This window comes from Conger conger, chromosome 6, assembly GCF_963514075.1.
Source record: "Conger conger chromosome 6, fConCon1.1, whole genome shotgun sequence".
NCBI lineage: Eukaryota > Metazoa > Chordata > Actinopteri > Anguilliformes > Congridae > Conger > Conger conger.
The window spans coordinates 22,916,232-22,928,404 of record NC_083765.1 but is presented as its reverse complement, the minus strand read 5'-3'; the positions used below and the strand labels follow the sequence as shown (position 1 = coordinate 22,928,404).

The following is a 12,173-nucleotide window of genomic DNA, read 5'->3' as shown; positions in this document are numbered from 1 at the left end:
ACGAACTACAGCTCCGTTCGTATGGGGCAGAGTCAGAGGAAGGCCTTTCGGTAATACTTTCCTTGAAACTGTTGCCACGAGGCTGACCCCTGACAATAACAGATGATGTCCATCATACTTTTATCTGTCTTCATAAATGACATTTTACTTACACTGTTGTTCCTTGACTCTGGATATTATAACAGACCTGAGTATATAACAACATGACCCCCCCATAGAGAACATCTGCGGCGAGAGCTGGCACTTGGTGGGGAACTCGTGTCTGAAGTTCATCACGGCGAAGGATTCGTACGACAACGCCAAGCTGACCTGCCGCAGTCACAACGCCGTGCTGGCCTCCCTCACCACGCAGAAGAAGGTGGAGTTCGTCCTGAAGGAGCTGCAAATCATGACCGTGCTGGTGAGAGGAGCTGTGTGTGTGTGTGTGTGTGAGTGTGTGAGTGTGTGAGTGTGTGAGTGTGTGAGTGTGTGAGTGTGTGAGTGTGCGAGTGTGCGAGTGTGTGAGTGTGCGAGTGTGCGAGTGTGCGAGTGTGCGAGTGTGCGAGTGTGCGAGTGTGCGAGTGTGCGAGTGTGCGAGTGTGTGAGTGTGAGTGTGGTGTCTGCTGTCTGTCTGTCTGTGTGTCTGGTGTGTGTGTTTGTATGTGCACATTAGAAAGGGAGAGAGACTGAAAGAGAGAGGTAGAGAAAGAGAGCCAAAGAGAAAGAGTGGTAATTGTGGGTATGCGTGTGTCTTCTTGCTCTTGCGTTTATCCTTGTGTCCTTGCGATCCCTACTGGGGACACAAATTTGCCTGCAGGTAAATGGTCGTTTCATTTGCTTGGTCAAACTGTTGAACATTTTTAAACTCTGGCAGTTAAAATGAATTCCATGTATCTGAATAAACAGCAGGGGCCTTGTGGTAGGCTTCCAGCCTGAAGCCATGTTTATTTCCATCATCACAGTCCTGGTATTGTAAAGCAGGAGAGGCCTGTTTTTCACCTGCAGGATGGGCTGCAGCGATCGTCTTTCAGCCCACAGACACGGCTCTCACTTCCTCTGCTCATTATTCTCCAGCGTGTCTCGTTTTTAATTAATATTAGTCTGAATGGCGAGGCTCTGCCAAATACTGAAAGCTGTCGGTAGACGCGCCTGTTTAAATATGCATGTCGGGCGAATCGCTCGCAGGAACAGGAAGAGGAGCTAATTTGGTTGGCATGGCATCTAAACTCGCCTGCAGAAATCCTGTAAGGGTAATGTTGTCTGAGTTAAGTTTAGTTACACTCTTATTTAGTGGTGTTTTTATTTCTCAAATGAGATGCAGGGCTGATTAAAGCAAAATAATACTGTTCAGAGGAACAGACAGTTGAGTGGTGTGCATGCGTGCGTCTGTGTAACTCTCTCCTCTCTGTATCTCAGTATAAGGCCACAGAGACTCCATGGTGTGTGTGTGTGTGTGTGTGTGTGTGTGTGTGCGTAACTCTCCTCTCAGTATAAGGCCACAGAGACTCCATGGTGTGTGTGCCCGTGTGCAAGTGTGTAACTCTCTCCTCTCTGTATCTCAGTATAAGGCCACAGTGACCCCGTGGGTGGGCCTGAGGAAGATCAACATCTCGTACTGGTGTTGGGAGGACATGTCTCCCTTCACTAACTCCTCCCTGCAGTGGTTGCCGGGGGAGCCCAGTGACGCAGGGTTCTGCAGCTACCTGGCCGAGCCGGCCTCCAGTGGCCTCCGAGCCGCCACCTGCGTCAACTCCGTCAACGGCAGCCTGTGTGAGCGCCCAGGTGAGCCGCCTGACCCCTGAACCCTTACACTCCACCTCAGACCCCTTACACATGACCTCTGACCCCTGACCCCCGCATGTGTCCCTGCTCCAGCCAACCACAGTGCGAAGCAGTGCCGGACGCCCTGCGCTCTGCGGGGGTCGTGCAGCGAGTGCACCAGCAGCAGCTCAGAGTGCATGTGGTGCAGCAACATGAGGCAGTGTGTCGACTCCAACGCCTACGTGGCCTCCTTCCCCTTCGGACAATGTATGGAGTGGTACACCATGAACAGCTGCCCACGTAAGGCCCGGGAGGGTGTGGATGTGTGGATGTGTGGATGTGTGTGTGTGTGTGTGTGTGTGTGTGTGTGTGTGTGTGTGTGTGTGTGTGTGTGAGTGTGTGTGTCTGAGTGAGTGAGTGAGTGAGTGAGTGAGTGAGTGAGTGAGTGAGTGAGTGAGTGAGTGAGTGAGTGAGTGAGTGAGTGAGTGAGTGAGTGAGTGAGTGAGTGAGTGAGTGAGTGAGTGAGTGAGTGAGAGAGAGAGAGAGAGTGAGAGAGGTGTGTTTGTTGTGTGGATATATGTTTGTGTGTATATGAGGCGTCTGTTTGTGCATGTATGCGTGTTGTATGGATGTGTGTGCGCGTGTGCGTGCGCACCAGTATGTCCATGTTCTTGTTAGCGTTACCATGACCCTGCACTCCCATGAGCCTATCCCTGATCGCCCCTCTCTTTCTCTGTGCTCCAGCGGTGAACTGCTCAGGCTACCGCACCTGTGGCCAGTGCCTGGATCAGCCTGGCTGTGGGTGGTGCACTGACCCCAGCAACACAGGGCGGGGCCAGTGCATCGAGGGGTCTTATCGCGGCCCCTTCCAGCCTGCAATCCCTGCTCTCTACCAGCAGCCTGTCCTGAACCTCACCATGTGCCCTCATGAGAACAAGTACAACTGGTCCTTCATCCAGTGCCCTGGTGAGGCTGAGACTCCGCCCACATGCCCCTCTCTCTGCCCTCTGACTGGGTCACTCATGGGAAGAAGGGTGGAGCTAACCCTGGCCCCTCTTCCCCTGGCTCCATTATTGTAATATATGTTGTGCTTGTTTACTGGGTTGCAGTATCGTGTTCTAATTGTGGTGAAAACATCTATTGGTAATGTTTCTAAACTGAAAATTCAAATGCCAATGCAGTAGGAGCAGCTGACGTGAATTCAAGGCGGCAAACATTAGCTAACGTTCGCAAACATATTCAAACTTCTTACTGTTCGCTCACAAACGTTAGCTAACAGTTTGAAAAGGTAGTCCGTGGTAAACAAAAAATGACTGCTGATGGGGAAAATGCAGTTATAAGTTGACAGTTATTTAGCTGTTATAACACACTTTAATGTTGTATTAGTTGTTACCTTTAAAAACAAATTACAGAGAAGCAACGAATCAGCTAGCTGGTATTGTCACATCCATTTGCTTTAAAAAGGCGTTGCTGGTGAACTAAATGAAATGTGCATTTAAAATCGTTCAACAGGAACTGTTTGCTGAAAATGTAGTTCTCCACAAACATTTGCTGTCTTGAACATACGTCTGGTAATTGAAAGCAGTTGAAACTTTGAAAAAAACCAAAAAACATACAATTTCTTTGTCTGCCAAATGACATAACTGTGGTTGGGAATTGGATATAGAACCGAGTCTCAGCGTTCCTGGCTTGATAAATCTCTGAACATGTTAGTTTTATAGTCTGACCTGGTCACTGCTGGATCCTTTGTCCTCTTACCCCCGACCTCTTTCCCAGCCTGTCAGTGCAATGGTCACAGCGGATGTGTGAACGAGAGTGTGTGCGAGAAATGTGAGGACCTGACCACCGGCAGGCACTGCGAGAGCTGCGTCTCTGGTTACTACGGCGACCCCACCAACGGGGGCAACTGCCAGCGTGAGTTACCTCCCAAAACACCCCCCTCCGACCCCTAATTTCCCAGCAGCGCATGTTGCCATGGCAGCATAAGAGTTGAAGCGTCAGTACCTCGAGTTGATCCCAGAGTGGCAAAATTAGGAAACGGTGAGGCGTGTATAAGCTGAACAGCTCCGTGAACGCAGAAATAGAATTTAAAGAGTTTTGCGATTTTCCATTTAAGAGTTTCTAAATCAGAAGTAACAAAAATGTGAAGGGGGGTAGGAAATGATTGACGGGTGGAGTGTAAATGCTTTTCGTTTTTTTTTTACCATCTTTGTGCGGACCGTGACAGGCTAAACTGTGGCAGTGCTGCTGCAGAGAAATATTGTCCTCGTTAAAGAGAAGGGTGCTTTTATCTGCTCTGTTAAGCTGGGATTTATGTACTGAGACACCTGCCTACTTCTTCATGAGTTTTTATTTCTTTAAAGGAATACAAGTTATAAATCTGTCGTTTCTCAGTGATATCTTAATCTGTGTCGAATTCCAGCCTGCAAGTGTAACGGACACGCCAGTATGTGCAACCCCAACAATGGGAAGTGCTTCTGCACCACCAAGGGCATCAAGGGAGACCGCTGTCACCTGTGAGTGCATACGGTCCTCACAACTACTGTTTACTGTCTCATACACACACACACACACACAGAAAAAAAATCCGAACCTACATGGCCCTGTGTGAATAAGTGATTGCCCCCTAAACCTAATAACTAGTTGGGCCACCCTTAGCAGCAACAACTGCAATCAAGCGTTTGCGATAACTTGCAATGAGTCTCTTACAGCGCTGTGGAGGAATTTTGGCCCACTCATCTTTGCAGAATTGTTGTAATTCAGCCACATTGGAGGGTTTTTGAGCATGAACCGCCTTTTTAAGGTCATGCCACAGCATCTCAATAGGATTCAGGTCAGGACTTTGACTAGGCCACTCCAAAGTCTTCATTTTGTTTTTCTTCAGCCATTCAGAGGTGAACTTGCTGGTGTGTTTTGGATCATTGTCCTGCTGCAGAACCCAAGTTCGTTTCAGCTTGAGGTCACAAACAGATGGCCGGACATTCTCCTTCAGGATTTTTTGGTTGACAGCCGAATTTATGGTTCCATTTATCACAGCAAGTCTTCCAGGTCCTGAAGCAGCAAAACAGCCCCAGACCATCACACTACCACCACCATATTTTACTGTTGGTATGATGTTCTTTTTCTGAAATGCGGTGTTACTTTTACGCCAGATGTAATGGGACACACACCTTCCAAAAAGTTCAACTTTTGTCTCGTCAGACCAGAGTATTTTCCCAAAAGTCTTGGGAATCATCAAGAGGCAAAATTGAGACGAGCCTTAATGTTCTTTTTGCTCAGCAGTGGTTTTCGTCTTGGAACTCTGCCATGCAGGCCATTTTTGCCCAGTCTCTTTCTTATGGTGGAGTCATGGACACTGACCTTAACTGAAGTGAGGCCTGCAGTTCTTTGGATGTTGTTGTGGGGTCTTTTGTGACCTCTTGGATGAGTCGTCGCTGCGCTCTTGGGGTAATTTTGGTCAGCCGGCCACTCCTGGGAAGGTTCACCACTGTTCCATGTTTTCGCCATTTGTGGATAATGGCTCTCACTGTGGTTCGCTGGAGTCCCAAAGCTTTAGAAATGGCTTTATAACCTTTTCCAGACTGATAGATCTCAATTACTTTCTTTCTCATTTGTTCCTGAATTTCTTTAGATCTCGGCATGATGTCTAGCTTTTGAGGATCATTTGGTCTACTTCACTTTGTCAGGCAGGTCCTATTTAAGTGATTTCTTGATTGAGAACAGGTGTGGCAGTAATCAGGCCTGGGTGTGGCTAGAGAAATTGAACTCAGGTTTGATAAACCACAGTTAAGTTATGTTTTAACAGGGGGGCAATCACTTTTTCACACAGGGCCATGTAGGTTTGGATTTTTTTTCTCCCTTAATAATAAAAACCTTCATTTAAAAACTGCATTTTGTGTTTACTTGTGTTGTCTTTGACTAATATTTAAATTTGTTTGATCTGAAACAATTAAGTGTGACAAACATGGAAAAAAAATAAGAAATCAGGAAGGGGGCAAACACTTTTTCACACCACTGTATATACACACACTCACACACATCATATACACACACACACACACACACACACACACACTCATATACACTGAGCACATATGGTCCTTACAACTATTGCTCAGTCTCACACACTCACCAGCTATTTCTTACTTTGCACCTGCATATTTCTGCTGGTGTCTGTTCTCTCTAAGCCTGTGGCCATTTTCCTTAAGCATTGTCTGTGTCAAGGTGCAAAGGCACATAGCTGGGCTATGGTGGTCTGTATGTTATCTCTCTAGTCCTACCTTCTCTTGCTACAATACAGCTTGTTGTTAGTGACGCATTTCATTACAATTTCTGATTATAATGGATCTCTTGGTGACGCAGCATGTTTATATTCCAGAGAGTAACGGTAATGTTCCCCGCCTCTGTACGTCCCTCCCGGTAAGAACATCTTTTGAGTGGCCATAATGATAACCAGCAAGTCCAGAGAATGTACTGCATTTAAATGCGTTTATCCCAAGCACTTTACAATTGATGCCTCTCATTCGCCCATTCACACACTCATACCAACGGCGACGGGGCAGCTTCTCGGAAGCTATTGGGCGTTAGGTCTCTTGCACATGGACTCACACCCAGGGCAGGGGATCGAATCGACTGTCAGACGACCGGTCTTGCCTCCTGAGCTAAATGTAATTTGTGCTCTGTATATGTAATGTTGTAATGAAAGGCATGCAGGCTTTCTCTCAGTGTATTCACCGCACACGGCTCAGAGAAGAACAGTTCACTGGAGCAGAGCCTGCTGATAACTCCCTGGATATTGGGGTTATTTAGATTTTTTTTTTTAACTCCGCTTTCGTCTGAGATTGCCCGAGCATCATCTTCTGAATGATTATTTTGCCTGCTATTTTGTGCTTGATGTTTTTCCACTAGAGTAGATGTTTTGAGGAGACTTTTGACCAAGTAATGTTTCAACTCCCTTCATCTCCCTCTCTCTCTGTCTGTCTTTCTCTCTCTCTTTCTATCTCTCCCTCTCCCCCTTTCCTGTTTTTCCAGGTGTGAGGTAGAGAACCGTTACCAGGGCAACCCCCTCAAAGGAACCTGCTACTGTGAGTATAATCCCATGCACATACACACACACACACATGCACACTCACACATTCACATGCGCACACACTCAGATGCAAACACACACACACACACACACACACACACATACACAGACACACTCTCAGAAGCCCTTCTCTGATTGGCTCTCTCCTCTCCCTGATGTACAGACACTCTCCTGATAGACTACCAGTTCACCTTCAGCCTGTCTCAGGAGGATGACCGCTATTACACCGCCATCAACTTCGTGGCCACGCCTGAGGAGGTAAGGAGTGGAGAGGACCGTCTGCTTGACACGTCAGCCCACCAGCTGATCTGTTTTCCCCCAGTTTGGTGGCCAACTGTGTCCTGTTTATTATCAATCCCCCATGTCCTACTGAAGAAACACTGCTCCCCTGTGGCTGGACTGTGATTCTGGAGCAATCTGGGACGCTTGTATGCGGCGATCCTCCCTGCCCCAAATTTTATTGAATGTCTGGCTCCACCCCAGTGAGGTCACTGCTGAACCTTACTGGCCCATCTGAGCACCAATTGTATCTGTCCAGCTCCACTGGGCCTCTCACACCTCCTGTCAATCACGCCTCCTCCCAGAACACTTCCTGTCATGGCCGTAAGCTAAGTGCCGTCCCTGACAACCCAGTGGACCTAATCTCCTGTCATAAGACCTTCACATTGCAGGCCCGTCTCCTTCCTCTCCTGTGAAGGGGCTGGGCCTTCTCACCCTGCTCATGATTATTCATGAGTGTGTGTGCGGTCCTGGTAAATATTTATGTCCTCAGATCATCTCAATAGGGATCAGATCCTCAGCCATGGTAATTATTGTGCATGGAGCTCATGAATATTCATCAACCATCGACTGTCCTGTTGAGAGTCCGCATTAAGGAGAATGATTGAAGATGTATTGCGAGCGTTTTCCCTGTCTGATGTTACTGAAGTCCGTTCTGATGGAATCCAGTGAGAACATGGAGCCGGTTGATACACCCACACAATGACGGGCATAGTGACGGGGGCTTCCGGGATAGTGTGCTCTTGCAGCCAATCACAGCCAGTGGCAGCCATTCCGAGTCAGCTACAGCTTGTGGTGATGATGAGATGGAGATATTGGTGGATATTGTTGGAAATTTCTGGTCCTCTTTCAGCAAAACCGGGACCTGCACATGTTCATTAATGCCTCCAAGAACTTCAACCTCAACATCACCTGGGCCATCAGCTTCGCAGGTAAGAGGCATGTGTGCGCGAGTGTGTGTGCGCGAGTGTGTGTGCGCGAGTGTGTGTGCGTGAGTGTGTGTGCGTGAGTGTGTGTGCGTGAGTGTGTGTGCGTGCGTGAGTGTGTGTGCGTGAGTGTGTGTGCGTGAGTGTGTGTGCGTGAGTGTGTGTGTGTGTGCGTGAGTGTGTGTGTGCGTGAGTGTGTGTGTGCGTGAGTGTGTGTGCGTGAGTGTGTGTGCGTGAGTGTGTGTGCGTGAGTGTGTGTGCGTGAGTGTTTGTGCGTGAGTGTTTGTGCGTGAGTGTGTGTGCGTGAGTGTGTGCTAGTGCGTGTGTACAAGTGTGTGAGTTTGAGGGTGTGAGTGCGAATGGGATGTGTATGTGTGTGTGTGTGTGTGTGTGTGTGTGTGTGTGTGTGTGTGTATGCATGTGTGTGATCGCATCTCAACCTCTTCTACTTTTGATGTTTCATTTCTGTTCTTTCCTTTGTCTGTCCGTCTGTCTCTCTGTCTGTCTTTAACAGCGGGTACCCAGGCGGGCGAGGAGTTCCCCATCGTCTCCCGAAGCAACATCAAGGAATTCAAGGACAGCTTCTCCAACGAGAAGTTTGACTTCCGCAACAACCCCAACATCACTTTCTTTGTGTACGTCAGCAACTTCACCTGGCCAATAAAGATACAGGTGAGCTCGTCGCAAAATCCAGAACCTGTGCGTGGCATTGAGCTGTCCCTGCTGCCGACAGGTCACTTAAACCAACAACTGTTGTATTCTTGCATAATAGGAATGTTGCATTTAACCGGTTTTGCGATTAACTGTACTTAAAAACATCACGGTTTCTGAATTGAAAGACTTGCAAAAGCTACGGTATCAAGCTACGAATGGCCCTGTCAAAACTCCTCTTGCGGCTCATGAGGCACATTGTTTGTGTGCCACTGCCAGAAACTGGCTCTGGTCAATGTTAGTGTACTGAGTGAAGACTGTGAACATGACAGGACATTTTGGACATCTAAAAATTACCCGGGGATTGTTGAATATGATGGATAGCGTATCCGAATTTGCAAAACACAGAAGTGGCTAACAAGTCCAACACGCCTAGCGTGTACTTGTCTAAGGTCTAAAGTTTTTAGAATTTTTTGTTCACCAGTCTCTCCTGTACAGTTTAGGGGAAATTCCCAGGAGAGACGACGTTTTGCAAACAACCTTTCCCGTTTAAAAGAACCCAGTTCTTTCACAGCAAGGAGAGTTTCTATAATACGAACTTTATTAACCCTATAACAAAGCACGGAGAATGCATCACACCAATGTGAGAATACACTCTAGATTTTAACAGACAGGGTGTCTATTCTTATACCATTACACATCCTAAGTCATCACATGGATACATTACGGTGAAAGCCAATCATCTTCATACAGTGTTTCAGTACTTTTCCATCACGCGTTGTACTCCTGGGCCCACATCTGCTCCTTAAGTCATATACACATTTGTTTTGCAATTAACACACTGCTACAGTTACTACAAAGCTTACATTTATCCTCCGTCTTTCCTCCTTAGGTTGGTTAAGGAGGAACCGACCTTGGATTCGCTTCCTCCTCATTCTTTTCTATCATAACAAGCACCTGAGCGCACCCAATGATGGGAGAGTGTTCTGCCTTATCTCCTGAAGCTGTGGCCGAGCACTCACCCCTCCCTTACATTTTTGCTGGTTATCTGTCACAAGCACAATTTATTCTTTTAAGCAGTTTTCTAACTATATACATTGTACATATCTGGATACATATATCCTAGGTTACATTGTACTACATTATTTTTTTCTCCCACAACAGACTCATAAAATATTATATGCGATTTTAGGAAAAATCACAACAGTACTTTATCTGTCAAAAGAGCTCATCACACGTTGTATGCGGCCCTTAAAGGCCATTCTGTTGAAGTTTTAGGTATGACATTTTAAGAACTGAAATTGTCGTGTCTAGGAAACGACAGAGTCCAAATCTTCAATTTGTCGAAAAACATCTTCGCGAGGGAAAAGACGACACCAGGCAGCAAGATCTTCAGGAAAATCAGACTTTATTAGCACACGTGCATAAAGCCGGATCAGCTCTCCAGAACTGAACCCCGACTGGCATTTGTACACCCATTTTATACACAGTTACTCCACCTACAACTCCTCCTCGAACCGCATTCTGGCAAATCACCCACACTTTTCTTATCGTAACTCCTCCCAACGCTCCTCCCACAACGTCATTGTGGCAAATTGCCAACGGTCCTTATGCTCTGCCAACTCTGTACAAAGTTCAGGGCATTCTGCCAACTACGTGTCCTCACTTCACCCCGCACCTGCTCTTGGCAAACTACCAGACCTCAGAAAGTTCTGGATGCCCTCCCTCTAACACGTCATCCATACACGTCACTCTGTATCTTTCGATTTTATAAGACGAACTAAGCAGCAGTAATCATTGAAAATATACAGACAAACTAAACATTTCATTAATATTCACTTCTAATATACTTTTCTAATCTACAGACATACTAAACATTTGATTAATTATTTTCTTCTAAGGGAGTAAATGTAAGTAGCATTCTTTGCTCTCATTTCGACAGTTTTCACTGTGGTTTCTTGCGTTTTCATAAGCTCAGCTATAATTAATGTTCTAGGTCAAATAGATACACTCCTGGCATAAAACATCGAGAGTCCTGGAGAAATCAGCTGTACAGTCATATCTTGCTATGCCCGTGTCCTTGACAGTTTGGTCTACACAGTTCAAGACGGGCCCCCCCCCTGCCAGCTGGCTGGGCTCACTGTGTAATCCTGGCACAATTTAGCAGTTAATCAGTTTGAAACTATACAGGGTACATATCATACTTTAATACAGATATATTGATAAACTTTTAGCACACATCGTCGAGAGTTTTGGAGGAACCAGCCTGCTCACTAAGGCGGAGTCTGATTTTGACTTGTGATTGGTTATCATGCTTTTAGGAGGGAGATCTTTCGTTCTGTGAATTTTCCCCTACAAAAGGACTAAGTTATTCCAGTATTTGCATTAATTTCGATGCAGAATTTTAAAGGCTCCTGTATCTTTGCGAGTTAGCATTTGAGGTTGAAGAGTAGTCTTATATGCAAAGTAAAAAGGGGAGCTTGAGGTTGCTTTAGAGCAGGAACATGCTGAAATGTGTAGGATTTCGCTGAATCCATGGGGTTTCGGAGGGAATTTGCATGGGAATCCATGGTGGATAAAGGATTTGTATATGAAGGCCTGGAGAAAGAGGGTCTACAGTATGTTTAACCCAATTAGAGTTTTTCATTTGGTTGGCGCCTTGCATGGCAGCCAATCACTGTGAGTGTGTGAGTATGTGAAAGAGAAGCATCAATTGTACAGCGTTTTGGATAAAGGAGCTATATAAATGCCAACCGTTTACCATACTTGGTGGTACAAGTGTCTGACAACGATGATGGATTCCCTGCTGAATAATGTCTAATAATATCAGATACCACTGTTCCTTTTTGCAATAATAAAAGTACTTCCGGCAATACAGAAGGCGACTGCTTTATTCATTGTGAAATTTCTCACCCAATGTGGACTCTGTAAGGAGTTTGAACTACCAAGACATAGTTGCTGTATACCATATGCCATATCTGGTGACAGCCGCTATAAAACCCCTAAAGGTGTTGGGTGTAGTGACTGAAGTGTGATTGATCCAGCAGTTGGCTTTTGAAAAGAAACGCCCGCGCTTAAAGCCGCGCTGCTCCGAATGCGCTCGGCCTCCCGCTGCTCCGTCACAAGTCCAGCTTCTTTCGTTCTTTTCATCTTTTTCTGCCTTTCTTTTTCTCTGCTTTTCAAAAGCACGCAGCCCTCAGTCTCTCCTGCCGAGACAGAAGTTAAAAACTGGCTGCCCGCTTTGAATCTGAACTCAATTGTTCATTCCTCTGTATGGTTTGAATCGGAGCTCGATTGATCGTGCTTCTGTGTGGTTTGAATCAGGGCTTGATTCATCATCCTTGTGCATGGTTTGAATCCCGGCTCGATTGATCGTGCTTCTGTGTGGTTTGAATCAGGGCTCGATTGATTGTTGCTTCCTGGGTTCTTGCTTCTCTGATGCCCCAATGGCGCCCCAATGGCGCCCCACCAGAGTGCACTTTAAACGC

The 12,173-nt window shown here is 46.4% G+C and overlaps 1 protein-coding gene across 2 annotated transcripts in view; it reads left to right on the top strand.

The window, feature by feature from the left end:
• atrn (attractin) overlaps positions 1 to 12,173 on the top strand; it is a 136,209-nt gene that overhangs the window by 82,791 nt on the left and 41,245 nt on the right. The window contains exons 15-25 of one of the 2 annotated variants that reach the window (XM_061246649.1): positions 219 to 400; positions 1,542 to 1,761; positions 1,855 to 2,040; positions 2,485 to 2,706; positions 3,517 to 3,654; positions 4,163 to 4,256; positions 6,772 to 6,824; positions 6,993 to 7,087; positions 7,962 to 8,040; positions 8,549 to 8,706; positions 9,578 to 11,559. In XM_061246649.1, the coding sequence (XP_061102633.1) occupies positions 219 to 400; positions 1,542 to 1,761; positions 1,855 to 2,040; positions 2,485 to 2,706; positions 3,517 to 3,654; positions 4,163 to 4,256; positions 6,772 to 6,824; positions 6,993 to 7,087; positions 7,962 to 8,040; positions 8,549 to 8,706; positions 9,578 to 9,586 (1,436 nt within the window). In that variant the 3' untranslated portion in view covers positions 9,587 to 11,559. Of the gene's footprint in view, positions 1 to 218; positions 401 to 1,541; positions 1,762 to 1,854; positions 2,041 to 2,484; positions 2,707 to 3,516; positions 3,655 to 4,162; positions 4,257 to 6,771; positions 6,825 to 6,992; positions 7,088 to 7,961; positions 8,041 to 8,548; positions 8,707 to 9,577; positions 11,560 to 12,173 lie in introns of those variants that run through there. The other variant, XM_061246648.1, reaches the window with a different exon arrangement.